The 27,426-nt window shown below is 37.3% G+C and overlaps 5 protein-coding genes and 1 long non-coding RNA gene across 10 annotated transcripts; 3 read left to right on the top strand and 3 right to left on the bottom strand.

Moving 5' to 3' along the window:
• Positions 1–478: 478 nt before the first annotated feature.
• On the bottom strand, positions 479–22,475 carry LOC129805431 (uncharacterized). Of its 5 annotated transcripts, none has more exons than XM_055853322.1 (7): positions 22,308–22,475; positions 8,492–8,616; positions 8,105–8,404; positions 5,535–8,032; positions 4,221–5,463; positions 698–1,002; positions 479–633 (listed from the first exon to the last, which is right to left on the bottom strand). In XM_055853322.1, the coding sequence occupies exons 2-7, from the start codon at positions 8,516–8,518 to the stop codon at positions 615–617; spliced, it is 4,392 nt and encodes a 1,463-aa protein (XP_055709297.1). In that variant the 5' UTR covers positions 8,519–8,616; positions 22,308–22,475; the 3' UTR covers positions 479–614. The 5 variants fall into 5 exon arrangements, with proteins under 5 accessions (XP_055709297.1, XP_055709298.1, XP_055709296.1 ...); XM_055853323.1 differs by having other exon boundaries at positions 22,312–22,475; XM_055853321.1 differs by lacking the exon at positions 22,308–22,475 and adding an exon at positions 14,498–14,768.
• On the top strand, positions 17,918–20,177 carry LOC129805450 (ER membrane protein complex subunit 3). The gene is made up of 2 exons (XM_055853364.1): positions 17,918–18,160; positions 18,226–20,177. Exons 1-2 carry the CDS (start codon positions 18,012–18,014, stop codon positions 18,857–18,859), a joined length of 783 nt encoding a protein of 260 aa, XP_055709339.1. The 5' UTR covers positions 17,918–18,011; the 3' UTR covers positions 18,860–20,177.
• LOC129805447 (acyl-coenzyme A diphosphatase NUDT19-like) lies at positions 18,986–20,177 on the top strand. The gene has a single exon (XM_055853359.1). It carries the CDS (start codon positions 18,986–18,988, stop codon positions 20,060–20,062), a length of 1,077 nt encoding a protein of 358 aa, XP_055709334.1. The 3' UTR covers positions 20,063–20,177.
• A 330-nt stretch (positions 22,476–22,805) lies between the features above and the next one.
• Positions 22,806–25,830, bottom strand: LOC129805454 (uncharacterized). Its single transcript, XR_008752093.1, has 2 exons — positions 25,595–25,830; positions 22,806–22,973 (listed from the first exon to the last, which is right to left on the bottom strand). It is a non-coding gene; the product is annotated as an uncharacterized LOC129805454 (long non-coding RNA).
• On the bottom strand, positions 24,307–25,125 carry LOC129805453 (anaphase-promoting complex subunit 15). Its single transcript, XM_055853367.1, has 3 exons — positions 24,964–25,125; positions 24,815–24,905; positions 24,307–24,755 (listed from the first exon to the last, which is right to left on the bottom strand). Exons 1-3 carry the CDS (start codon positions 25,081–25,083, stop codon positions 24,568–24,570), a joined length of 399 nt encoding a protein of 132 aa, XP_055709342.1. The 5' UTR covers positions 25,084–25,125; the 3' UTR covers positions 24,307–24,567.
• LOC129805452 (39S ribosomal protein L42, mitochondrial) lies at positions 25,125–25,597 on the top strand. The gene has a single exon (XM_055853366.1). It carries the CDS (start codon positions 25,140–25,142, stop codon positions 25,548–25,550), a length of 411 nt encoding a protein of 136 aa, XP_055709341.1. The 5' UTR covers positions 25,125–25,139; the 3' UTR covers positions 25,551–25,597.
• Positions 25,831–27,426: the final 1,596 nt, after the last annotated feature.

Raw genomic sequence — 27,426 nt, 5'->3', positions numbered from 1 at the left:
AAAAAAGTGAAACCATGTAGCACGAAAATTGCAACAGATTTGGGGTCCTCTTCACTTCGGTGATGAGTGACTAAGTGTGTGAGACGCTTTTATAATAGACGAGCTATTTATTGGAACAAATTCATTACTAATATTGGGTATCTTTTTGTTCCTCCTAGAAGGTACAAATTTGTTCCAAAAATTATGGTGTCCGTGGACGAGCTAATTTTTGGAACAAATTCTTTACTAATATTGGGTATCTTTTTGAGTCTCATAAAATGAACAAGATTATGCCAAAAATTATGGTGTCCGTGGACGAGCTAATTTTTGGAACAAATACGTGCCGAAATTTTTTACCGTGTAGATAAGCTTACAGTTGCAGAGATTTGTCTATTCCAACCATCATCGGTCGTCGGTCGATATCTCCATTACTTTTTTCGAAGCCCCTCATCCATTGACTGATATGTCGCACTCCTTTCAACAAGAAGAAACACATCAATGGCAGTCAGGTAATTTGTCGAAATATTTATTTAAAAAATAATTTTTACTGTTTAATCACAATCTTTCACACAATTTGCTTAATTTCTTTGCTAAGAAAAATATAACTTCCTTTTACGTTTTTGCAGATGGGGCCTTTAGTGACAGTAATTGCACCTAAAAGAAAAAGAGTAATCTTTAGTCACAGAGAGGGATGGGTGTTGGGTAATATATGTCTCACTTTGGGTGGCATTTCTTGCTGTCGACGCCACATTTGCAACCCGCCGAGGTATCTCCCTTGCCAGCTGGGCCCCAGCGAGGTCCTCGAGTTACCCAGCAGATTTCTGTCTTGCACATTGAACACTTGAGCCAATCACAACCCCACTTCTTCATCAGCACCACTTGGCACGTGGGGCACTTCATGGCTTCCCCCTTGTCCACCATCGTCTCCAGCATTTCCTTCGTGCGACGAGCATCCACATTGCTGTCGCAGTCGCTGTTCATTCGATCCTGGTACTGCTTGCAATTAAGACCATCGTGGATTACCTATTTTGGAAGTATTTAGGTGAGTTCAATCAAGTTCATTTAACAAACCTTGCGTTTCATTACTAGAGATTTACAGAAATTTTTTGTGGGTTATAATTGTGAAGGGTATTTCCTCGAAATACTCCGTTTAAGAGGTAAAGGGGGTGATAAGCGATCCACATTCTAAAATGCTCTGTCCCAAGGCGAAATATTTGAAATAAATAGTTATTGGACATTAAATATTTTTAAAAATACATTTTTCAAAAATCAATAATTCGGGAATGGCTGGATAGTTTTTAAAGTATAACATCATTTTCCGGGCCTACTCAAGTAGCCTGTCAAATAGGGGAAGTGTGCCAAATTTCGGCCAGCTTCTAATTTCGGCCACTTTGAGTGTAATTTCGGCCATGCAAATAAATTAATTAAAATTATGTATGTAATCTTCGAATAATCAACGAATTCATTTTGCTTTTAAATATTTATTCCTTTTAGGATGTATTAACACAAAGACCGTAAAATTTTAGCTATAATTTGAATTTAAATTGCGTTGTAAAAACTTAGTGCGTGGAAAGAGTCTTACAAAAAATGTGACAGATCGATTGTGTTTCTAGCAGTCTTGTGATTTCTGGTGAAGTGCAGAAAATTGTCCTTAGGTGTTTTTCATGAAAATTGATTAATTTTCTTTAAAGATTGTTTCTGTTTATGTTAATAGTAAATCAATCTTTAAATTTCGGATAAAATTTCCCAGCTGGATCCTGTATTTCGCGTAAAAAAGTATAATAGTTTGTAAGCGTCTCTCTTTTGCTTTCCTAAATTTCTTATTCATTTTATGTTTTTTTTTTTCAATTTCTAAGTTCTACAATGTCCAGAAAAAAAACCATCCCTTTTATGAAAAAGATGATGTGGAAAAGGCCTTGGAAGAGTTCAGGAAGGGCAAATTGCTACGGGAATGTGCGCGTAAATTTGAGATGCTACTCTTCAGGTCTTCAGGACAAATTACGCGGAAGATCTCAGGACTTGTGGGTCATATAAACGTCTTAAACTAAATATTAAACTCGTTCCGTTTAACGTTTTAAAATTTTCTAAGAGAATTTCTAAGAAAATTCTAATTTTTAGAATTTTCAAAGAGGCCGGAATACTACCCAAAGCAATGTCCATATTTTTATTAATATTTCAATATTTTAGGAAGTGATTTAAAGAAAACAAAGATGATAAACTAGTTTTCAAGGTTCCATACAACCTTCCCGAAAAGGAAGTAACAAAAAATATTAATATGAATTAAAAATATTGGATTTAAAACTTAGGACTTTGGTGCTTCTATGCAACTATGCCGAAATTTGGCACAATTACCCTAATTGATTTAGAGACAAAAACAAATTTAGAAAATGAAAACCTGTTTAAAATATACTCTTTAAGAAATTTATAACAAAATGTTGGATACAAAAAACTTATTTAAAAAAAACAGTATATGAAATGAAGATATCCTTTTCCAAACTAGAGATACAGGGAGTTTCGGCTTAAGTGAAAACTGATTGAAAGAATTTGATATGAATTGCCTACTATTGGGAGCTCATTTGTAAAATAATTTTTGAAATGCCCCTAAATGTATACAAATATTTTTCAAGCGGTAAATTTGAAATATATTTCTTTTGAACCGTTGGCACTGTAAATAGGCCGAAAAATTGGCGTTGAAAATGTTTTGCGCACATCACGGCGTTTCCATAACATTCCAAAGATTTCCCCTGTGGGTATGCAATTTTTCTGTGTCACTAGAGCGAATTTGTGGGTTTTTCGGTCCGGATAATTTCTTTCAAAGCGGAACTCCCTGTATTGTGCACTTCAGGCGACCTGCACTCTGTCCCGGCGTTATGCACATCGGGATTATGCATCTGACGGAATTATGCACATACAATTATCCAAATTTGCCTACCATTAGGAGTCAATTTGTGAAATTATTTTTGAAATACGCCTGAATGTATACTAAGTTGCGACTCGGGAAATTTGAAAACACAGTGCTTCTTTTTCAGAATAAAACTTTAATTTCTTTTATTAGGGTAATTTTTTTAAATATTCTAACAATCTATTGAAGAATTCTGGCCAAAAATACTGTTTTGTAATGTATTTCTTTTAAATTGTTGAATTTTTTCTTTTGACTACTTTTACTCCGCGCGAAATTCGTTCTACGGAAGATTTATTCAAAAGAAAGCCCCTGCGGTTATGCAAATTTTCTCGATGTAAAATGTCATTTCGCGCGTTTTTTTTCGGTCCCGAAAATGTGCACAATCCTGGGACTTAGTGTATTCGGAATTGGAGGTGTTCAACACGCGTGCTCTGTAAATATAAGATCGATCTCAGTTGGCTAACCTAATTCCAGCATCACAATGGCTGTGTTTATGAAAGAATCACTACTCAATGGAATTCGAGTTACAGTAGACTCTCTCAAATTCGGGCATTTGGGACCAAAATGTCATCCGAAATAGAGAAATTCGGGCATCAAAGTATTTGAAATGCAACGATTTTTTGTTCATTTGCGCACTCATATTAAGTTTAGTTACTCGTACTTATTGTAAATTGCATTAAATCTTCTTAATAATGCAAAATCACATCAAAACTAAGACAAAAACCGTATAAAATTTGGGCATATTTGCTTAATTCGATAATCATAGTCAAACTTGAAAAACGTTAAGAAACTTTTTTTCAAATTTAACTGCTGCCCGAATTAAAAAGTAGCCCGATCTTAAAAGAGCCGAATTAGCGAGAGTCTACTGTATATGATTATCATGACTACTCATAAGTTTTTAATATTAAAAAATCATCCGAGTGTTTTCGTCAAAATTTCCAGATTGTGCATACAATAATAAAGCGAAAACAAAAGAGTTAAAGTACTTTGCGGATTTTCCTTTGGCATTGTTCGACGATTCTGAATCAATTTACATTTTACCACATTAATTCATTTCCAGAACCTGCGCTAAATATTGTTTAATTACTTTGAATATGTTTAAGTCTCAGCGAATATTCCTCATTTAATGAAAGATCCAAAGACACTCCTTTTAAAATTTCTCTTGGCTACTATCCATTTGGCTCGCAATCAATACTTTCTCAAGTTTTGGTCTTGATTTATTCAAGTACAATAGGATTTTTAATGTGTAGACAAATATAATGAGAAATGACTCATGTGAACTTCCTGGTTGAATGTCTGCTTAGAAAATTGTAATTTTATTTCCGGAAATCAAACTTACCTGACAAGTGAGACAGTTTGTAATCCGGCAAACGGGGCACTTAAAGAGGTTCACGTTGTCTTCATAAATGCACCAACCCCTGCAGTTGGGTGTCTTACAGTGAAAGGCATTCTCGATTTTGTGTTCAGCCTGTCGCACCGACTTGGCTAGATACTTTTCGTACACGTCCCGCGTGACGAGAGCTTTTATTTCGCGATCCTGCAGGACGGAATCGCAACTGTATACGGCATTCATGAAGGGACACTTAACTTGGGCATCTTCGCTGTATTCCACTGTATGGCCAAGGCATTCGCGGCAGAAAGTATGAAGGCAATCTCGGAGTATCACTCCCTCGCCAGGTTGAAACTTCATAAAGCAAATAGGGCATTCAAAAGCTTCAATATTCGCTACTATGTCTGCGTTGTCCAAGTTGAGGAGTTCTCTGTGAAGATTCGGAGGCTGTGGAGCCATTTTCTTAGTTTGACTAGATATTTGATGAGAGTATTTGGTGCTGGGATTGTAGTTGTAGACTCCTCGGTATTTGTTCTTGGTGATATTGGGACTAGGTGTTTGCAATCCTGCATTTTTAAATCTAATCTCTTCCTGGACAATGTTGAACAATTCTGCGGATTTTCTGTTGGGATTCACGCGATTGAGATCGTTCTTGCGCTCAAGTGGACGAAGTATCACATTGTCCACTTTTTCTTGGGGTACTTCGGGAGTTTTATCTGGTTTCGGATAGTCTGGTGGGACCATATAGTCCAATGGACGAGCCTCTGAACATACTCCACAGCCTAAGCGAGTAGGGGAGTTGATAAGGGTGCAGAGTGGACAAGGCCATCCCTTTTCGAGGGTATCAGATGATTCTTTTGGTATAGGTAGGGCAGTTGCTCCGATGTCCTCAGCAAAGCCAACATCCGTTAAGACTTTTTCATTCTGAATTTCCTCATCGGAACCACAAATGCTGAACTGATCCTCTTCAGCGAGGAAATATTTCATGGGATCCTTGTGACTGGGTTTCCTGGAAGGAGGTGAAACTAAATAGAGATAGATCACTGCAGAACTATCCCTAATGCTATAATCGATAAGTTTCTTGGTTTCATCTGTTGCTAGTTGATCATTTAGGATCCATCTCTGAACGTCTATTGGGATGCTGAAGTCCTTAGAAACCTTGTCTTTCAGTTCCTTGAGAGTCATTTGACTGTTAACGGACATCTGCAGAGGTCCTTTGTGAGCCACCTTGTCCTCCACGTATAAATCAATCCTGGAAAGTATAAATATTTGGATTAAGGATTTAAAGCCTTTTCAGAATCAAACCATTTAAAATTGACTTACATGAATGGCTTCATGTCGATATCCGTGATGGACAGTGGCCGAGTTTTCTGTCTCGTAACAGACAACGAGACCTTCATCTTGGCTAAATCTTTGGCAAGAGTTGCTGCCAATTCGTGTTGTCCTTCAACTATGGCCAACTCCAAGGATTTCATTATTTTGTTAATAGCCAATGTATCTGTGTTTCCGGACAATTCAGAAAATTTCAGTGTTGCTTTGAATTCTTCCCTCCCTTTGACCGATTTCAATTGTTCAGTGAGTTCATCAACCTTGGCCTTTTCCACCTCCGAGAACTTTACATGGTTCACCTGACAATTCAAATTCGCATAGATGGGTTCTGTTGCCTGAATTGGTTTTTCTTGAGGTTGCTCGTCAATTTCAGGGGACGGAGTTTTCTTTAAAATAGCTCCAGTTTGAGCAGAACTGGAAACTTTGGTTGATTTGTCAGGTTCTTTCTTGGTCTCTTCGATGACTAACTTTGTATTTGGATAGGTTTTCTTGATGGCACCCTTAGATGGTGAAGATGCCTCGTCCAAGGAAGCTGCTTTCTGTATTACTGGATATTTTTCTGCTAAGGCTTTGGCATTCATGGCTCTTATCATCTCTCTGAGGCGTTTCTTCTCTTTCTCAAGCGAATCTCTGTCAGTTAAAGGATTAACTGCTTTCTCCATTCTAAATCTATTTAGTCGTGCTAATCGAAGTTCTTCGAGGTCTGGCGTTCCATCTCTTCCTTTAGACACCACACTGGATTCCATTTCCAAATCACTGTCCTCCTCGTTGATCCCCTTGGCTTTCTCCGGTGATGAACGTTGCATGAAACCTCGGAAACCAAACTTTGGGGATCCGATTAGTTTACTAGGAGAATTTCTCTTTTGTGGTGGCTTTCCAATTGATGTTTCCGATGCTGATTTTGCCAGGGAATTTAAACCCTGACCTGGGTTGAAGTATCTCTTGACTATTTCCGCTTTTCGTTCCCAATTCTCCTTCGGTGAGGACGGTTTTGGCGCTAATGGCTGCCGAATTTGCTGACTAGTTGGTACTTTTCTCTCCGGTTCCATGAGATTAACTAAACGTTTGTCATAAGGCTTGATTCTCTCGCAGACTTCACAGAGAATTCTCCAATTGGGATTCTCAAGGGTGCAATAAGGACATGTCCAGATGCCGATTGATTTTAAATTTTCCTTGTCATCCTTCTCTTCGCCGTGGACCTTGAGATTGTCATTGGGATGGGTTTTAATTGGTGAATTCGGTGGACTCTGAGTGTCACTAAAAATACTCCGTTTCTGTGCCATTGGAGAGTTTACCAGTCCATCCACTTTATTTATAGTCTCTTCATTTGCACTCACTCTCGTGCGGCTGTCGACAAAGTTATCTGTACGCCCAATAAATGACGTGTTGAGTGTGATTCGAGCACCATTCGATGATGCTTCGAATTTTGAGATAAGTTCCTTTGTTGACTTCCTGGGTCCATCTTCATCTTCATCGTCCAGCGATGATTGTGGTGAGCCAAACATCTGAGGTCTGAGGATTAGAGCCTGCGGTGGGCTTAGTCCTCGAGATTTTTCCTGTTGCACAATTTCGGCAGCCTCTCGATCGAGTTCACTGATATTGGGTATCCCAATTCCTGATCTTCTTTTGGTCTCTTCACGAGTGGGATGTCGAGAAAATAGCCCAAACTTTGCACTGTCGAATAAGGAGGAATTTCTGGAGTAGTTAACTTCTGGCAGGGCATCATTGTCTTTTTCTTTGGTCTCACGATGACGTCTCTTGTCCACGGTTCTCAGGATGACTTCCTTTTTGAAGGGAATCGATGTGTCACGGTTGCCGCTTAGTGGTCTCTTGTACCAAGGTCTAGGTGAGATTGGTGATGACGGTGTTACAACTTTGGCTTCCTCTTTCACTTCTATCGGCTTAATCGCCTTCAGGACACCCTTTTCGAGTTTAAGAGTATCATTGGCAATTACATCTTCTCCAACTTCATCAGCTACGGGCATTCGAATGCGATCCATTGATTCAGTGGTTGTTGGTGATTCTCCGCCGAGAATTGCCTGAATTTCCTTATCGTCCAATAGACCACCCTCAAGGATGGACTTTGGGGCATTTTCTGCCACTTCTGGTGGCTGAGGTGCTCGTCTTTTCTTCCGTCCTAGAGTTGAAGCCGGTGAGACAGTTGTATTCTCCAGAAGGCTCTTCCTATTGAGATTTTCTGTGAATTTTGGTGGTTGAGGTGCTTTTCTTTTTCCCTTCACGTGAACCTTCACTCTACCTCTCGACGAGGATTCACTGTGAGTTCTTCTGTGAGATCGTGAAGGAATATCTGGCGTTGGAAGACTCAAATCTGAGTAATCCACTCTCTCAGCATCTTCCTTAACGGATTTGAGAGTATCTGTTGCAAAGAGTCCGTATTTCTTCGTTAAATTCAATTCAACTTGTCTATTGCGCTTCTGTTCCAAGATGCGCCTCCGGAAAGTGTCTAAATCACTTCCAGATGCCTTCGGAAGCTGCAATAAAATTCCTATATTGAGTTGTCTCTATTCTATAAATAAAATCTTTTAAAAAGATAAATTCTCCACCTGATTCTCTATCCCTCCGATGGGGTGATAAGATGTGGCAGGAACAAAAGCAAATCCTGTTGTTTCTGTGCTCAAAATACTATCACAACTGGAACTCTGTGATCTGTATCCTCGACTGAGATTGGGGCTGTCTGGTGGACTCAGTGTCTCTGAACTATTGAATCTCTGTGGATTATCTGTGGGTTCTGCAATGGGAGTTATTTTGGATCTGACGCGTTCGTTTCGACGGAACCAACGGAATAGAGAAAATCCCGATGATGTTGAGGAGGATGAGGAACGTGAATCCGTGAATGGTTTCGACTGGGATTTGTGGGATAGAAAATAAAATAAAATATATACTAAAATTAATCACAACAAAAAAAAACCAAAAATAAATAATAATCATACTTTAGCATCGAAATTAGAATGATTCATGATAGTGGTGAGCGCATGAAGTCATTTTCTCTCACTGTTCAATGACAATCTCACACGAGATTTTTGCCAAAAGCATCCATTTTTCGCGCCCAAAACAGCTGAAGAGAGGGTAAATAAAAAGAGAAGAGAAAAATAATCTATAAAGAAAATGAAATAAAACAAAGCGAAGGAAAATAAAATTGAAACAAAATAACACACATGGGTGATAAAAATGTGAGAAGGAGAGTGAGACACATGGTTTTAAATCCAAAAGTCTTTGTGCCATGTGAGAGATCAGCAAGAATATATTCATGCGAATATTGCGAGATGGTTTTCTCATAAGTTCTTTGAGATGACAAAAAGACCAAGAAGCTGAGAGAGACTTTTCGCATGTAGAAAAGAGGATGATGATGTACAAAAAGGCGCAGTGGAAATTGTTAGGAGACAAATAGATAGAGTCACTTTGGACATGAGCCAGCGACTTTTCATGAGATGAAAAACAAGGGCGAGCAATTAAAGCTAGAAGATGTACTCAATTAGCCTTCTCTGGAAAATGTGCTTAATTATTTAGGTCTTTTACGGATTTCTTTGTCTAATGTGCATTTATTTTGGTAGTTGTAAAAAAAAACAGATCGGTTTATATTTATCATTGAGGTTTAATGGCTTTTATCTATGTTTTTCTTTAATGTTTGTGAAAAGAATTCAGCATAAATTGCTATTTTGACTAAAATCTGGGCCAAGATCAAGGTTATTCTAAAATTTTTGAAATACACTTAATTCAAAAATTCTTAAACATAGATTTTGATCAAGTTGTTGTTAAAAAATAGCATTTAAAAAATCATATTGCACCAATAGATCTTATACAGTATCTACAGAAATATCCCAAAATGTAATAAATCACATGACGTGTTTTCAAGTTCTCAAAACGGACGCATGGAAAAAACAACACGACATAATTTCTCTGAAATTGTCTAATGCGTGAAGAACCGAATAAAACCGTGCAAAATGGCTTTATGCATAAAGATAATTTGCATACCTGTAGGAGATTTCTTTCGAATAAGTTACAGAAACGCCGTAATATATGCAAAATATTGTTGGCGCTAATTGTTCAGGGACTTTCTAGCGCTAACCATTCATATAAGTTAAGCATTTCAAATTTACCGTATTAAAAAAATTGTATACATTTAGGGATATTTGAAAAATAACTTTGCAAACTATCTCCTAATGGTAGGCAAAAACGCATTATTTCAATATATTACCATTGCATATAATCCCGTAATGCGTAAACCCTGGACCTCCTATACACTTTAGCTGCTCGGACTCAAAGAGTGAGCAGTTATGTAATCCAATTTTTTCCAACTTGTCACCGCTATGAAGCTTAACTCTTTCGTCTCCTTTGGGACTCTGGGTACCCATGGAAAAAATAATTTTTTTAGACTATTTAGAATCGATAAAATTCCGATTCTTGTGGATGATTACAAACTATAAGGATGTCCAAATCTAGGATATTTTTTGCAGGATCCCAATTAACTCCTGAGCTAAGATATTCTTGGTCAAAAATCGTGAATTTTCGATTTTCTGCTTCCTTGCACATATTGTGACTTTTTTCATATTTCTAGACCCGAATAAGGAAAAACCTCTCGGGGCCAATAAGTATGATAACTATCAATTACAAATTACATAAATTCGAAAAACAATTTTTTCATAAATTTTCAAAAAACTTGTTCAAAGTTGATGGGTATTCTCGTCCCCAAAAATCTAGAGGTCAAATGTAAGGTTATCCCGCCAGTGCCTGCCATTTGCTTTTTGACACCAACCTTGTAAGAAAATTCAAGCGGGAGCGAAATTTTTGCCAATATGGCCGATAATTTTGACATTTGGCAGCGAAGGAGATTGCTTTCGGGGAAGTTTTTCCTATTCTTCCAGATTTTGGTGAATTCTGATTGTCCAGGAAGTGTTTTTTTGGCTCTTGAGAAAGCTTAATGTGCCTGCAATAACATCGTGTTGAGAGAAATGTGTGTTAAAGTGTTATTCTGTGAAATTTTTGAGGAATCTGTTGGCAAGCAGGAGCTGGGTGTCCTTTTTAGCACTTTCTGGACATCCCACAAGATACTGGTCAATAATTCTTCTTGTTTTAGTGATCAACATTGTAAAGGAGTCATTTGACACGCAAAAATAATTCACAAAATTGATATTATTGGCTTTTGGAAAATTGAAGTTTGTCCGAGTTTCTATCTTTTGCGTTCTTTAGGGGATGAGAGTTCCCATGAGTTTTCCAATTTCCCAGAGGCGGAGAAAATTCTTTCTCTACAAAAGTATCATATTTAACCACTAAGACTTACAATAAAGTGAGTTTTACTGAAATTCGTTCGCTGGATATGTTGTGGTCCGGAAAGAGTTAAACGGTAAAAGATATCAACTTCCATGCATGAAAATTCGATCGTGTCATTTTGGGGGTAAAGTATTGCGTCGAGTAAACTGTTCTCGTCGGTCGAAATGTATAAAATTGGCTCAACGCGATTCTTTACCCCAAAATAGAACTCACGATCGAATTTTCACGTATTCTGAGTTTCAAGCAAACCGACTTGGACACACTTCTAGGTCGCCTGTAAAGAATCTCAGCTAAAACATAAGCTTATCTGGTCTGAGTGGGGAAGGACAACAAAAGAAAAAAAAAAGTCCATTAAAATCGATTAATAAACATTAGGGATAGAGTCCGGTCCATTTGAATATAGTAAGGGTCGGGTACAGTGGCTTGGTGTAGAGACGGATGGGATCATCGTTTGAAAGATCTCGATCTCATGGTGTATACACACTCAAAAATTGCTTTTTTAAAAAAATTCGGACGTTTCTGTCTACAAGAATAGGAGAAATTTTCTTTGAAAAGGCATTTTTTTAAAGAAATTGCTCCTAGTATGTACAGGCCTTCAGGTACAACATGTACTAAAATTTCATCGAAACCGAAAATATGGTTCGGTCAAGACATTTTCGATTATAGCTCAAGTCAGGTAACATCAAGGGAGGAGTGCGACAGTGTGACCCACCGTAAGAAAGGTCTTGACCTCAGCTACAACATACTAAAATTTAAAGAAAAAGCATCGTATAGTTTTCGAAATATTCAAGATTGATTTTCCGATTAATCGAACCTTCGATTAAATCGGATAAAGTTAGCGTGTCAAAAGTGTTGTAGTACTCCACGAGAGCTTTCAAAAACACCAAAATTTTTCAAACTCCGCTAATTAGAACCGGAGATATGGCTTTTTGAAAATTGAATTTTTAACCCCTTGTAGCTTGGGTCAGGGGTGTCGGAGGTCCTTAAGTTTAGTACTGATCGAAAGCTAATAAGCCCCGCTATAACGTACTAAAATTTGATCCCGATTGAAAAAACAAAATTTGGGGGTATTCCAAAATGGCGGAAGGAGAGCGGGGTGGATCTGACATCACCTACTTCTAGCCGCTCATCAACATTTAATCTTTGCCGAAAACCGCTTGTCGATATCTCTTTCCGTTCTCTTTCCAGAAGTGATTATAGGACGGACAGACAGGACGGGACGTCCACGAAAATCGATTTTTGGCACATATCATATTCGTGATCTATGAGTGTAAAAACGTATAAATCCAAAATTTGGGCCCGATCTCACGAGGTCGGATTTCACCCGTGACTACAAAAGCTGAGATTGTATGTTTCTTGGTTGAATTTGAATTTTTTGAAAAGGTTTTAACATTTCTTCTCCGTCTGTATCAATCCCAATCAGTAATGAATCGGTTAAGTAATCGTAATTGAGTTATTTTTCTAGAATATATTTTTTTTATTTGAGTGTAAACATATTACTAATGAAAAGAACATTATAAAATTCAAACTTCTCAACCAATTTTTTAGTTCAGATTTATTTTCGATTTGTCAATGAGTTTTTAACCATAAATATATACATCCAAATAAAAAATAAAACATACAATTTCACAGCGAGCTCTATCTCGAGTATTCCGCAAAGCTGGGATGCTTTTCCTTCTCTTTTTGTGAAAGAGGAAACATTATTTTTGTACAAAATTAGGTGATAATTAAATCAAAATCTTCTGAGAACTGAAATATCCACCAGTTTTTTCAGTTGTAGCAATTTGTTTCACAAAATTATCTAATTTGGTACAAAGGTAGAAATAATTGAAATTATCTTCGGCTATGTGTATTTGTGTTAAAAATACTTTATAGAATTTCTTATTAAAACATTAGAAGGTTTAAAATAATGTAAGTAAAAGAAGGAAGGTTGGTTAAATCGACTTGTCAGAATATAAGTCGAATAAGTCGATTTTTTTTGCATGATTTGTTTTTTCCGCTTTTCGGGTGCGCCTTGATACCCTCTACCTTCCCTGTGAATATTATACCGGAAAGTTAATTATTTCCAAAGTTATAAGAGTTTCAAATCTTAAAAATCCTATACTCAGCATGTAAAATCTCAACTTGAAATCGCTCTCCTGTAAAGTTGGCCATTCGCGAGTTATTCGTTTTATATTCTAAGCCGGCGAAATACACCTGGATAGTAGCAATTGGACAATTGCAAACCTAAAGTTTATAAATGAGTGCTATCATTCATTTTTTTCGACGTCTTGTCCCTGTCGGGATTGTGGGTTCAGGACATCCAGGTTATTAACCTATATTTATCAAATCTCCGAAAGAGAAAAAATGTTAAAGGTTGATTCTATGACGTTCCTGGACTAGATTCTGAATTTGACCCAGCCACCTTGTTCTAGGTTCGCCCCGCGGCTGGTTCCCCAATATAATGGCTTGCATAGCTAATTTTTAAGGAAACTTTGCTTTTTGTTTTAAGGTTATGTAAAACATAACCCGACATGCTGCTAGGATAACCTCTCTGTCAAAATCTTACAAATTTCCTGACGAGTTTCTCCTTTAAGAACATTTCTATTCTGAAGGGGTTAATCTTCTCTGAATATTTTCATGAAAAGAAATTCAAAGAAGACAATCCATTAAAGAGATTAATGTTTCTGGAGGAATTTGCCACTGTACATAATTTTTCACATTACAAATTTGTCCAACCTTGGGTGTCTTGTTTTGTACGCCCAAAAGAACTGAGAGGCATCCAAGCTTCCAATGAGAAAATGCGCAAGTGAGTGATTCGTGATGCAGTTGTATGATGCACTTGAACGCATTTTCCGGAAAAAGACACCACACACTTTTCCTCCCAAAACTCATGCCTTCGTAGATGGAAATACTGCTGCAGAGGGCTTAAAAAGCGCCTCTGAGGCAATGAAATATCCGAAAATATTCCCTCACACTCCAAAAATTTTCATCCATAATTTTCCATCTAGTTTAGTATTTCCAGTGAGTGAGGATGTTGGGGATGGGTGGGCTGTACACAAAATAAATAAATTACGATTGTGAGACAATTTTCTGGCGACGGAGTTCGCGGCAAAATTAGACATTGAGGAATGCATTTGTGAAATTTGATAGTCGGCTCGAGACTCTCTTGAATTTTTTTTTTTTTTTTTTTTTGTAATTTTTTCCGTCATTTAAAGGTTTTTTGTTGGGCGGTTGGAAGGGGCTCTATATCTTTATCTAATGGGGATAATGAGGCGTTTCTTTCAGGTGAATTTGTGGCGTTAATTAGGGAAAAAAAAGCACAGCCAATGGCCACGTGGGTTGGGGAGAAAAGCAAAAATAGTCTCCCATTTTATTGATTCATAATCACCAAACACATCAAGCGGGAAAACCTTTCGCAATTTTGAGCTTTAGTTTAAAAAAAAAAGTTATTGCTTCATTTTCCCGCCCAAAATTCATCTGCAAAATCACTGTGGAATCTCACACTTGAAATTGATCAGAAGATTTGCAAAATAATTGGCATGATGTTTAGCAGGAGAGAGGCGAATGATGGAAAATGTATCGAGAAAACACACACTTGAATTTCTTTCACAAAATGATTATTTTCAGTGGGTAGGAAATTATATTTAATGAGGACACAAAACTCTTGAAAATTGTCTTTCACACACACATTATCACCGTGGCTATTTCTATCGCCCAAAAGAAATAATTCAATTGGGGAGTGAAATGCGACTTACTGGGAAGAAATTGGATGAGATACTGAAGATTCGTCAGGAAAATTCACATGCTCTGTGTGGCGCTCTACTTTTGCAGGGGAGTCGTTCAGCATCGTCACCCGATGTGACTTTCATTCACCAGATGCTTCTACTCACAAACTTTGGGGGGATATTTTGACTTTTCATGCTACTTTTTCCAGCACTTTTCTGGCGGGAGATTTTCCTGGAACCAATAAATTGCATTATCTACATTTATTGTTTCACAAATAATAGAAATTAATATTTAAAAAAGAAATGATTACAATCGTAGTGGGAGAGTGTTTGTGAAAAAGACAAAAAGGATAATATGATGAGAAAGTTTCATACAGTCGAATATGAAGGATTTCCCATCTCAATCAAACAGAATCCCTGCAAATTAATTTGCAACAGGTATTTATTATAAGTCGTGCATTTGCGTTCGTGCTAATCCAGCTAAAATATCAAATTTTTTGTTGAATTTTGACCGAAATTCAAATAGGCAAGATGCCGATTTTACTGCTCAAACTCTACGGAGAGAGCAGTATATAATCCCTCGATTTTTTCACCCCCCAAAATTTCCACCTTCCACCCCCCGGAGACCACTTTTGTCAACACATCTTCACGTTTCAGACGATTTCTGAGAAATGTCATCACGCTGTTTTTCCGTCTGTCGCCAGCTCTAGAGGCCAAACGGTAAGAGATAGAGACTTGGGACCTAAGGGGAACACCCCCCATAAGTCGACCCAAGGATCGTTAACATGCCCCTCTCCCCCCACCCCCCCTCTAAAACTATGCTTTTTTGGGATTGCTCAAAAACGCGTCGTGCGGTTTTTTTTTTCATTTTTGGATATGTTTTAGAGTAGATGCGTGCAAGAACCGTTGAAACCGAATAAACGTCAAATGAAACATGTACGTCAATGGTCAAAACGCTACCAGAGCAAACTTATTTTGACGTTTATTCGGTTTGCAACGGTTCTTGCACACCTCTGTTTTAAAGATTACCCAGGCGGACATTTCGTCCTTAAAAGAAAATAGCGTTGAATCATTCCTAATAACGATTTTTCAAGGTCAAAGGTTAAAAAGACACTATAGAGCCCATTTATCAAGCGAATGAGGTCGTGTTTGGACTCGTTGAAAAGGTCTTGGAATTTCCTATAAAACTGAACCGGTTCCAATCGGTTCTGAACCGGTAATTAACCGGTTCATAACCGATAACTATTTTTTATCCGAAAATCGATACTAAACAATTTTGGAGGATCTTTTGAATGATATATATGAATCTGTTCAAATCGGTTGAGAACCGGTAAATAGTAAATGATGCGAAAGTACTTCTGAGGTATATAGCATCTAAGTCACGAGTTCGAGCATTTCGCAAGTCCTGGGACACTTTGCCACCCCTTTTAAATAAAAGTGAAAAAAACTGATTAATGAGAATGATTTTAATAATTAGAACTTGATTCCTTATTCTTTATGGGAGCAATAAGTCTTTTAACTCTTTCCGGACCACAACATATCCAGCGAACGAATTTCAGTAAAACTCACTTTAGTGTAACTCTAAGTGGTCAAATATGTTACTTTTAGAGAAAAAATTTTTTCCTCCTCTGGGAAATTGGAAAAGTCTAAGTATTCTCATCCCCAAAAGAACGCAAAGGATACAAACTTCAATTTTCCCAAAGCCAATATTATCGATTTTGTAAACTATTTGTGCGTGTCAAAGGACTCCTGTACGATGTTGATAACTAAAACAAGTGAATTATTGACCACATAACACTTTAAAACACATTTCTTTCAACACGATGTTATTGTAGACACATTAAGATTTCTTAAAAGCCTAAAAGACACTTCCTGGACAATCAGAATTCACCAAAATCAGGAAGAATAGGAAAAACTTCCCTGAAAGCAATCTCCCACACTGCCAAATGTCAAAATTATCGGCCATATTGGCAAAAATTTCGCTCCCGCTTGAAATTTTGTTACAAGGTTGGTGTCAAAAAGCAAATGGCGGGCATTGGCGGGATAACCTTACATGTGACCTCTAGATTTTTGGGGACGAGAGTACCCATAAAGTTTGAACAAGTCTTTTGAAAATTTAAGAAAAAATTGTTTTTCGAATTTATGCAATCTGTTAATTGTTACTTATCATACTTATTGGCCCCGAGAGGTTTTTCCTTATTCGGGTCTAGAGATATCAAAAAAAGTCACAATATCTGCAAGGAAGCAGAAAATCGAAAATTCACGATTTTTGACCAAAAATATCTTAGCTCAGGAGTTAATTAGGATCCTGCAAAAAATATCCTAGATTTGGACATCCTTATAGTTTGTAATTATCCAGAAGAATCGGAATTTTATCGATTCTAAATAGTCTAAAAAAAATTATTTTTCTATGGGTACCCAGAGTCCCAAAGAAGACGAAAGAGTTAAGAAGTCTTTAGTGAATTACTAAACCGCGGGCCGAACCCGTCTACTGAAAATCGAGGCTTGTAACTTTTAAACTTGCACTTGAACCCTTTTTCACAGCATTTTACTGGCAAAACAACACGATAAGGAGCCCCGGATAGGTGGATAAATCGTACCCGTAACGACCTATGAGAGACAACTGAGAAACTGTTTCTTCAACCGCTGCGCTGGTTCTGGTGTTCGGTAAAATCAGAGCGATGGACAAGACCTCTGGAATGATGTTAGGTTTAACAACTACCACGTTCATTCTCTCCCAAGGAAACATAATGATCCAAAAAGGTTCCAATTAGATATAATTGGCATTTCTTCCACTAAGCAAAGAAGTATAGTGAAACCTATGAATATTAAGGTAAGCAATATTTTTTTTTCGAACTGCTCGGGCAGGTGTGGGGATACTCAATGTTGCTGCCTGTCAGACAAATTTGTGATTTCTTGACACACAGCAAAAAAGTATATAAAAAGATCAAGCTTTATACAAAACATTGGAAATTATTTCTAGCGGAGAAGAAAATTATTCCTACACTGAGAGAAATCCGAAAAAGTTAAATTTACATTCCGGAAATGTTAATTTCACCCTGCAGTATTGATCCAAAATCGGTGTAAATATTACCCTTTTTAGGCGTATTGGGGGCTAAAGTTACCCTTTTTCATGTTAATTTTACCCTTAAAAAGGTGTAAAATTAACATTAAAAAATGTTGATATATTTTTACACCTAAAAAGTGTTAAAGTTATGAGGAAAAAAAGTTAATCGCACCTCTTCTTTTTCTTAGTGTAGCCTAGCATGTCGCGGTCGTTTTTTTTCATGCTAGCGGTGCCTAAGCATTCAAAATAAACTTTCGCCTCTGATTTTTTGGCGCGTCCGGCGAAGTTGCTCAATCTTGCTCATGAAAAATCATCGAGAAGAGGGGAAAATCGATGAGTTCACGTCAAAAACATCTGTGAAGTTAGGAAATTTTGTCCAGGAAGGAGCACTCAATTCTCGTTAAAATCATGGCAGAACTCCTCATAGACCCTCACATAAGAGGCTGGGTGTTCTTGCCCATAGTTGTGATTACATTTTTAGTTGGAATTATCCGGCACTACGTGTCCATGTTAATTTCTTCGCAGAAAAAGGTGGAGCTGACGCAGATTCAGGACAGGTGAGCTATGCTAAGAATCTTTTTTGTCAGGAGAGTCCTCCTAACTCTATTTGTTGTAATTGTAGTCAAGCTATGATCCGGGCCCGTCTCCTGCGAGAGAATGGAAAGTATTTGACAAGCCAGGCTTTTGCCATGAGGAGACACTACTTCAACAATGAGGAAACAGGGTATTTTAAGACACAGAAGAGGCCTCCAGTAAGCCCAAATTCCACAGCAATGCTGTCGGATCTGGTTAAGGGAAACTTTATCAATGTCCTGCCTATGGTAGTAATTGGTGGATGGATTAATTGGATGTTTTCCGGATTTGTGACGACAAAAGTACCTTTCCCCCTTACTCTTCGCTTCAAACCGATGTTACAGCGTGGAGTGGAATTGGCTTCTTTGGATGCTGCATGGGTATCTTCAGCTTCCTGGTACTTCCTCAATGTGTTTGGATTGAGGAGCATTTACACGCTAGTACTGGGAGAAAATAATGCAGCTGATCAAACACAAGCCATGCAGGACCAAATGTCTGGGGCAGCTGTATCGATGCCTCAGGATCCCAAGGCAGCCTTCAAGGCGGAATGGGAAGCACTGGAAATTACTGAATATCACTTTGCACTGCAAAATGTGGAGAATGAGCTAATAGAACCATCAACTCTCAATTCACCAAATTCCATCTACCACCAGAATAAGGAGGATGGTTATTCTAGGAATTAGACTAATTATTGCAATAAATTAATTCCCAATGAAAATTATCTTATTAATTTATAAAAATTCCAGGAGATTATACCTGGCAAAGATAATCATGGTCAGGTGATATAACCTTAAAATATCAGAATAAAAATGAGACCCCACGTGAAATTCTGGAAAGAATCCGCGAGTTTATTGATTTTGGGGCGATCCTCAAGTGTCCCGAAATTCAACTACGAGGTACTTGTTCTCAAGAGATCCGAAAAAGCTTCATTTATGCCCAATGGCATTGTGTTTCCCGGAGGAGCTCTAGAAGACAGCGACAGCTCACTGGAGTGGCTGAATTTGTACCGAAATCTTGGAGTCTCTGACACAAAAATCGCTCAACTCAGTCAAATCTCTGGACAGAGGTCGTTTATCTTCCAAAAGGAACACTCAACAGATCTGGCCAGGGAGATAGCGTTGAGAATCGGTGCAATCCGGGAGACATTTGAGGAAGTGGGAGTGTTAATTGCGAAAAACGCTCAGCAATTTGCCAATGAATCCCCACTGGCTGATACAGTGACGGGATTTGATGTCAAAGAGTGGCAGAAAGCTGTCCACAATGATCACAGAGAATTCATTCGGCTATGCAGAGAATTAAATGTGGCTCCGGACATTTTTGGTGCCTACGAAGCTGCAAATTGGCTAACACCAAATACGTATGGTCGCAAGAGATTCAATGCAGTCTTTTTCCTGGTAGCTCTGTCGAGCAAACCCAAAATCGAGACTGAAGAGAATGAAGTGCAGTCCTCGAGATGGGAGACTCCAGACAGTATCCTGTCTCGATCAAAGAGTGGAGAATACTTTCTGCCTCCTCCACAGTGTTATGAATTGTCGAGGATCCGTCATAAGACCGATATTGAGGATTTGGCGGGATTTATGCGTGATCGACAGAAGCATGGACTCAAGCTTTACTATCCCTATCAATACTACTTGTCTGACGCCGTACTGGATGTCTATCCGGGTGATTCACTCTATCCCAAGGATGTTTCCTATACAGAAGTCAATCATGATATGTACGAACACAAGGACAAAACCGCTGAAGAAGCACGGAAGCTCTTCCCGAAGCTGAATCGGAATGAATTGCTAGGAGCTCATCATCATGTTCGCTGCAATCTTCTGATAAACATCCCACCGGAAAATGGGCATTTGTGTCCAATTCTGGGTGATATTAAGGCTAAACTTTAGTAGAGACTCTTTCAAGATGAGATTCAACATTTAATTTCACAAAATTGGATTTTTTGTGAATTCAGCATGGTTGTACGAAAAATCAATTAAATTTATTAAAGTTTTGGGAACAAGATTAATTGGATTAATTACATAATAAAGAAAATCGAGCAGATTTTCTGAACAATTGCAAGCATTGCAAGTCAAAAAGGTCGTGAGAGCTGGGAAGCGTGCACTTTCGATTGCAAAGGTGCCATTTATAACACATTTGATCAAGAAAAATAGCGTATTTCTGGTATTTCTCAACCATTTTGGACAATTTTGGATTCTTTGGAAAGGTCTTGGAATCCTGTACAAATCTAAATCGGTTACAGCGGTTAACAAACCAGTTAAAAAACGATGACTAATTTTTGTCAAAGTAAATTGTATTATTATTAAAAGGGGTAGATAGTAGTTCCGCTTATGGTTCATTTGTATGTCTCTTTGCCATTTTTTTGCAAAGATTTTGCCGGATTTTGCCGTTTTTTTTTTAAGATTTCGCCGATCTGATTTTTATCTCCAGATCGGCGCCGATCTGTCGATCGCTGGTTACAATTCACTCTAAGAACCATCTATTCACCCCTTTGATTTCTACACGATACAGTAGACTGTCGCTCAATCGGCTCTTTTTCAATCGGGCGCAAAATCTGGTTCAAAAGGCTACTTGTTTAACCCTTTAAAGACGATTGGTACACCGGTGTCCCATAAAAAATATAATTTTTCCTGACTACCTAAAGTTATTTTTTTCTTCTGTCTGTACATAATTGTAAAGTAGAAGGTTGAAGGAATCTAGAATATTTTTTGCAAGTCTCTAGCTATTTGCTATGTACTAAATATTTAAGCTCAAAAATGGCGAATTTTTAAATTCTCAAATTCATAATTGATTTTATTTATTTTTTATACTTCTAATTTTCTTAAGAAAACCCGTTTTGGCAATAAAAATTACAATACTCTGACGTAATATTTTTCATTAAAGCGAAAAATATTTTTCATTGGTATTGTTAGAAAAAGTACTTAAATTTTTGGGCTATTTTTGTCCCTATCGTATTATAGAAGCACAAAATACACCGAATCAGACTCTGTTGGACTTTCCAAGGATAGATGTAAGACCTATCATTGATTATGTTTCTCAGTTTAATTTTTATTGTTGATTTTTAGCCCGTAAAAATTGTCTCGTCGTTAAAGGGTTAACTGCAATAAAATTGAAATTAATGAGCAATTTTAATGGCGCTGACACACCTTTTTGATTCAGTGAAATTCAATTGATTGAAATTTTTCCTCTTACTCTTTCAAACTGAAATAAGATATTTTTGCCTCTTTTTGTCAAATGAAAATTGGAATTTCAATTTCAATTTTTTATTTTCATTTGACAGAAAGGGACAGCTATATCTGATTTCAGTTTGAAAGAGTAAGAGGTAAAATTTCAATCGATTGAATTTCCCTCAAAGGAAAAGGTGGGCCAGCACCATAACATTTTAATTTACTAAATTCAAATTTAATTGAGCAACCACATTTCTGCTATTTTACCATATTTAAATGTGTTTTTTTGTGAACCAAGTATAAGTATAACTTTATATCAATAAATAAATGAAAATCTATCAATTCAAATGATTTTTAATGCAAAATAAAGCATAAGAACAATTAATCTGAAAATTAAATTGGATTTACAAATAGAAAAAATTCTAGTGATAGCACGTTAAAACATTTTAAGTGCTCGATCTCCGCGAAAGAGCAGTTTCCACAATCAATTTTTTTTCCAATTCTCACCATCCTGGCTTCCAAACGGTAAGGGATATTGACTTCCGGTCTTCGTTGACCCCCCTCCCCCCAATTAACCCAACTTACCCAATTAACCCCCCACCCCAGAAGCATGATGTTTTGATTTATCTCAAAATTAATCCAAGCGATTTCAATTATTTTCGGATCCAGCTGAACAAAACCATCGTCATATTTCATCAGTTAAATCGACATCTTGAATTATTCAAGGTTAAAAACCTGGAGGGCTTAATTTTCACCATATTTGGTCAAATAATTAATTAAAATGTTAATGATTTTTTGAAATACTCTCCGATTAAACAATTTTTAGTTTTAATATGTTTTTATGGTGATTTAGAGATAAATTTAAATCCAACTTAATCTTATATGAATAAAAAAAATTGCGAAAAAAAATATAAGGTAGAGCTCCATCTTGGTAGTTTGAGCAGCTAAATAAAGAAATAATACTTACTTACTTACTTAAGTGGACGTCCCTTTGAGAGACATGGCCTCCTGCAAAACACCTCGCCATTCCACACGATCAAAGGCCAGCGTCCGCCGCCGTCGCAGTACCCCAGGGTTTTGAGGACCTTGTCCACTATGTTTTTCCATCTCGTTCGGAGACGACCCCTCCGGATTTCGCTCAGTTTCCTGGGCTTCCTCTCCTCTGGCATACGGCAGATGTGACCGAGCCAGCTCAGTCTTCTCGCCAGAATAGAGGCCACAATGTCGGCCTCTCCATAAAGCTCCTCCAGTTCGTGGTTCATCCTTATTCGGAATTCACCTGTAGTTTCCTCATGGAAAGGCCCGTAGATTCGTTGTAGATCCCGTCTCTCAAAGATCAACAGCTTTCTCTCCTCTGTGCAAGTCAACGGTACTGTTTTCAGACTATACGTTATGACTGGCTTCAGTATGGTCCTGTATATTTTGATCTTTGTTGACCGCGAGGCGTTCCTTGATCGAAATATCGACGATAGTGCAAAGAAACTTCTACTCCCCGCGGCGAGTCTCTCGTTAACCTCTATTCCGACTTCATTACCCGTTGTCAGTACCCTCAGTACCGATACGAGGTGTTTGTAGTCCTTAACAACCTCAAAATTCCACTCGTCCAAGGTGTTATTCTGACGGGATCTGGATGCTAAATAATTAATAAATTAAATAAATAATAGTATAAATAATTTTAAATAGTAGAAATTCATTTTTTTAATTTAATTTCTTGATTTTTTTTTATTTTTCAAATTTAATTTAAATTTAAGTGAAACAAAGTTGAACTGAACAGGATAAGAGCAAAATATTGTACTACAACTACAAATTTATGAGCATTCGCTAAATTCTAAATTATTCCCCCCCCCCCCCTTAATCCCCTTGCTCAGAACTTAGGCCTTAGACCCCTTAGACCTATTTTGACCAATATCCTGTCCATACGTAAAATGGATCAAACACTCAATAATTCAAAAGTTAAATAATCAATAAATAATGGAAACGGACTACAACACACTTAAAATCCAAATTTTAAAATTATTACAATTAAGAAATTAAAATGAATATTTTTTAGACTTTACACTAAGTCCTACGAGATTATGCACCTGACGGAATTATGCACATACAAATTATGCAAGTTTGCCTACCCTTGGGAGTCAATTTATGAAATCATTTTTGAAATACGCCTGAATGTATACTATGTGGCGACGCGGAAAATTTGAAAACATTTTGCTATTTTTTCAGAAATAAAACTTTAATTTATTTTATAAGGGTAAATTTTTTAAATATTCTAACCATTTATTGAAGAATTCTGGCCAAAAAGTAATGTTTGTTAATGCATTTTTATTGCAGTTGGATCTTCTTGTTTGAATTACTTTTACTCCGCGCGAAATTCTTTCTACGGCCGATTTATTCAAAAGAAAGCCCCTGCGGGTATGCAAATTTTCTCGATGCTTAATGCCATTTCGCGCGTTTTTTTCGGTCCCGAAAATGTGCATAATGCCGGGACCTAGTGTTATGCTTCATACTTAGCTCTGACGGTTTAAATGGGCTTCCGACCTAAGGCTTATAAGTGCTTCAGACTTAAGGCTTAGCCATATGGCTTAACTTCTCCAATATGTTATTAATCAAAAATTTTCGTAAAATTATCACTTAAGATTGGGCAACATGGGCAAGTGATCTATTAAAATTTGAAAAGCCAATAAAATTGGTTGTTATTTGGAATTTCGAGACCATTGGGAACTGGGCTAAACCTCTAGTCTGAAGACGGTCTTAGGTCAAAAGCCGGCATTAGTCACATGACTATTAAGCTCTTATCAGCCTTTTTTTTAATTTTTACTTGGGATTGGATATTATGGACAAATGGTCCTTTATAGATTTAAAAAAAAACAATAAATTCTTTATTAGGAATTTTGAGACCTTCGTGAACTGGTTTAAACTTAAATCTCTAGTCTGAAGACCGCACTTTTTTGTATGAAATAATTAACGTATATTTTGCTGAATTAATGCTTTATTCTGGAAATGATTTTTTTTATATAGACATAGACGATTAAATAAATATTAATAAAAATCAGATTTACAACAAGGAGATCAAAGTGTTCGAGCTCTCCCGGTTCCCAGAAAATTCTATAGGTTCCTCGGTTTTACCATAGATTCCTGGTTCTTCGAGTTACCCGGTCAGATTGATTTCTGTTCCTCGCAATGAGTGTCCCCTTAGAACAATTTATGATTTTTGTACTCTCAGCTCGGCTTTACATTGTGATATTCATAACGGAAGATTGGGATGTTTCGCCAGTTTCGCTACTCATGTTCATGTTCTGAGGAATATCTGGGGAGGGATACTCAGTGGTCCCATCGGGTTCTATTGTTGTTTGTGTATCAATAATATCATCCTCATCTTCTTCATCGTGGCTATCTTCATCATCACTGTCCTCATTAGCTGGAATGTTTTTGGATTTGGTTATTTCTAATTCAGATGAATAGGGTTCGAAATCTTACCATCATCATCTGAATCTGGACATTCTGTATGATCATGGGGAGCTTTTCCCAAAGGAGATAGATCACTGGCAGCCTGGTTGATTTGGTAATTCTGCAAGAGGGATCCGGAATAACCATCAAAACAAAAGAGAGCTTCTGACCACACTCACCTGGTCATTCTGAAGTTCTTCTAATGCAGTAATTTCTGCCTCCTCATCTTGTGGCATGTCAACATCAAACCAAATACTATGAGTGACTGGAGGAGTGAGTTTAGGAAAGAATGGAATCATCCTGACCAAGATTGACGCCGCGGCGCAATAGAAAAACTGTCAAGAGTGACACCCGGATGACTGACACTTCAAAACTCGCAAAAATGTCGAGGTTAAGTTCAGTGAAAATTCCAATTTCTCGTGTTATTTTGCGAAATTTATCAACTAAACATCCCACTGGGGCTCAAAATCTTGTTAATAGTGTTGCAATAACTGATGATGGATCAACATTTGTTGCTTGGCATCCAAAACCTGAGTTTCCCTATGAATTCAGCAAACCCATCCCACCGGCTATAGAGAGGGACAATTCTTCATTGCTCAGGGATAATGCTGTAAATACAGCAATGCAGGCATTCAAGACTAAGCATCCTGAAGTGGCCAGAGAGGAACTGATGCGTCTGACATATACAACAAAGCATAGATGGTTTCCCAGGAGCAGGGACAAGAAGGCCAAGAAAGACACTCCAATGGACAGACCATATTTGTAGTAATTTAGTAAAATGCTTTTTGGATAGAAATACAAATTGATTACCTTCTTAACTCCAGGCGTTTCTCTGTGTTAATCGCTCCAGGACCAGAATGTTCCAATTAGTTTTATTTCTTGGCAGATGTATTCTTCTATACTATTCTAAGTCGCCAAGGAATTATACTGCACTGAAATAATATACCAGGAGATCCTGATCTTGATGTCCTGACTCCTGACATTCAGCTACAAAACACGCTACCCAGCAACGACAGAAATAAAAGAATTAAATTTTTTGCAAATGCCTTCAGGGGAATCTTCAAAAAGGAATTCTTAATTTCACCTAGCGCCATCTATTGGAGGGTGAAAACAACAAAGTTTCTTATTTCTTGAATGAAATATTTTAAATTCTGAATTTTTCGTTGGATTTGCAAGCAGGACGAGCAGGACATTATAAAATAATTATATTAATCGATTTAAAGTGGGAATTAGAGAGTTGCGATCGTTACGATGGTTGCAAATTCTAATAAATAAAATTTGCCTCCAATATTCAATTGAAACATAAAAAGCTCTTGCTGAACCTGTATCTATAGCGAGATTGTTTAACTTTTTCCGGACCACAACATATCCAGCGAACGAATTTCAGTAAAACTCACTTTATTGTAAGTCTTAGTGGTCAAATATGATACTTTTGTAGAGAAAGAATTTTCTCCGCCTCTGGGAAATTGGAAAACTCATGGGTACTCTCGTCCCCAAAAGAACGAAAAGGAGACAAACTTGGACAAACTTCAATTTTCCAAAAGCCAATAAAATCAATTTTGTGAATTATTTTTGCGTGTCAAAGGATTCCTTTACAATGTTGATCACTAAAACAAGAAGAATTAATGACCAGTATCTTGTGGGATGTCCAGGAAGTGCTAAAAAGGACACCCAGCTCTCTCAACATGATGTTATTGCAGACACATTAAGCTTTCTCAAGCGCCAAAAAAACACTTCCTGGACAATCAGAATTCACCAAAATCTGGAAGAATAGGAAAAACTTCCCTGAAAGCAATCTCCCTCGCTGCCAAATGTCGAATCGGCCATTGGCAAAAATTTATTATCGGCCATTGGCAAAAATTTCGGTCCCGCTTGGAATTTTCCGAATTTTCTTACAAGGTTGGTGTCAAAAAGCAAATGGCGGGCATTGGCGGAGTAACCTTACATTTGACCTCTAAATTTTTGTGGACGAGAGTTCCCATAAAGTTTGAACAAGTTTTTTTGAAAATTTAAGAAAAAATTGTTTTTCGAATTTATGTAATCTGTAATTGTTAGTTATCATACTTATTGGCCCCGAGAGGTTTTTTCTTATTCTGGTCTTAAAATATAAAAAAAAAGTCAGGATATCTGCAAGGAAACAGAAAATCGAAAATCACGATTTTTGACCAAAAATATCTAAGCTCAGGAGTTAATTATGATCCTGCAAAAAATATCCTAGATTTGGACATCCTTATAGTTTGTAATCATCCACAAGAATCGGATTTTTATCGATTCTAAATACAGTAGTAGACTCTCACTCAATCGGCTCTTTTTCAATCGGGCGACGAATTTTGTTGACAATTTTCACGTTTAATTATGAAGCTAATTCGCTCAAATTCGCTATAGTTCTTCCTATTTTATCGTGATTCTTTATAATTGAGCGCTTTTTGTGGAATTTACAAAGGCTTTGACGCTCAATTCTATCGCTAAACCGGATGACATTTTGCCCTATATTCCCGATTGACAGAGAGTCTACTGTAGTCCAAAAAAAATTCTTTTTTCCATGGGTACCCAGAGTCCCAAAGGAGACGAAAGAGTTAATTTTTGTTCCGGGAGATTAAGACCATTTCATTATGGAAGTCCTGAATAAAAGCTCCTTTGTA

Source organism: Phlebotomus papatasi, chromosome 3 (genome assembly GCF_024763615.1).
Source record: "Phlebotomus papatasi isolate M1 chromosome 3, Ppap_2.1, whole genome shotgun sequence".
Lineage (NCBI taxonomy): Eukaryota > Metazoa > Arthropoda > Insecta > Diptera > Psychodidae > Phlebotomus > Phlebotomus papatasi.
Note: the sequence above shows the minus strand (reverse complement) of the source record. Positions and strands in the feature narration are given on the sequence as shown.

Coding starts and splice junctions, on each gene's coding strand:
- LOC129805452 (XM_055853366.1), top strand. CDS start 25,140: ATGACTGACACTTCAAAACTCGCAAAAATGTCGAGGTTAAGTTCAGTG.
- LOC129805453 (XM_055853367.1), bottom strand. CDS start 25,083: ATGATTCCATTCTTTCCTAAACTCACTCCTCCAGTCACTCATAGTATT. Junction 24,906..24,963: donor AAGAACTTCAGAATGACCAG/GTGAGTGTGGTC, acceptor TCCCTCTTGCAG/AATTACCAAATCAACCAGGC. Junction 24,756..24,814: donor TCCAGATTCAGATGATGATG/GTAAGATTTCGA, acceptor AAAACATTCCAG/CTAATGAGGACAGTGATGAT.
- LOC129805447 (XM_055853359.1), top strand. CDS start 18,986: ATGAGACCCCACGTGAAATTCTGGAAAGAATCCGCGAGTTTATTGATT.
- LOC129805450 (XM_055853364.1), top strand. CDS start 18,012: ATGGCAGAACTCCTCATAGACCCTCACATAAGAGGCTGGGTGTTCTTG. Junction 18,161..18,225: donor CTGACGCAGATTCAGGACAG/GTGAGCTATGCT, acceptor TTGTAATTGTAG/TCAAGCTATGATCCGGGCCC.
- LOC129805431 (XM_055853322.1), bottom strand. CDS start 8,518: ATGAATCATTCTAATTTCGATGCTAAA. Junction 8,033..8,104: donor TCGGAGGGATAGAGAATCAG/GTGGAGAATTTA, acceptor ATTTTATTGCAG/CTTCCGAAGGCATCTGGAAG. Junction 5,464..5,534: donor ATCGACATGAAGCCATTCAT/GTAAGTCAATTT, acceptor TATACTTTCCAG/GATTGATTTATACGTGGAGG.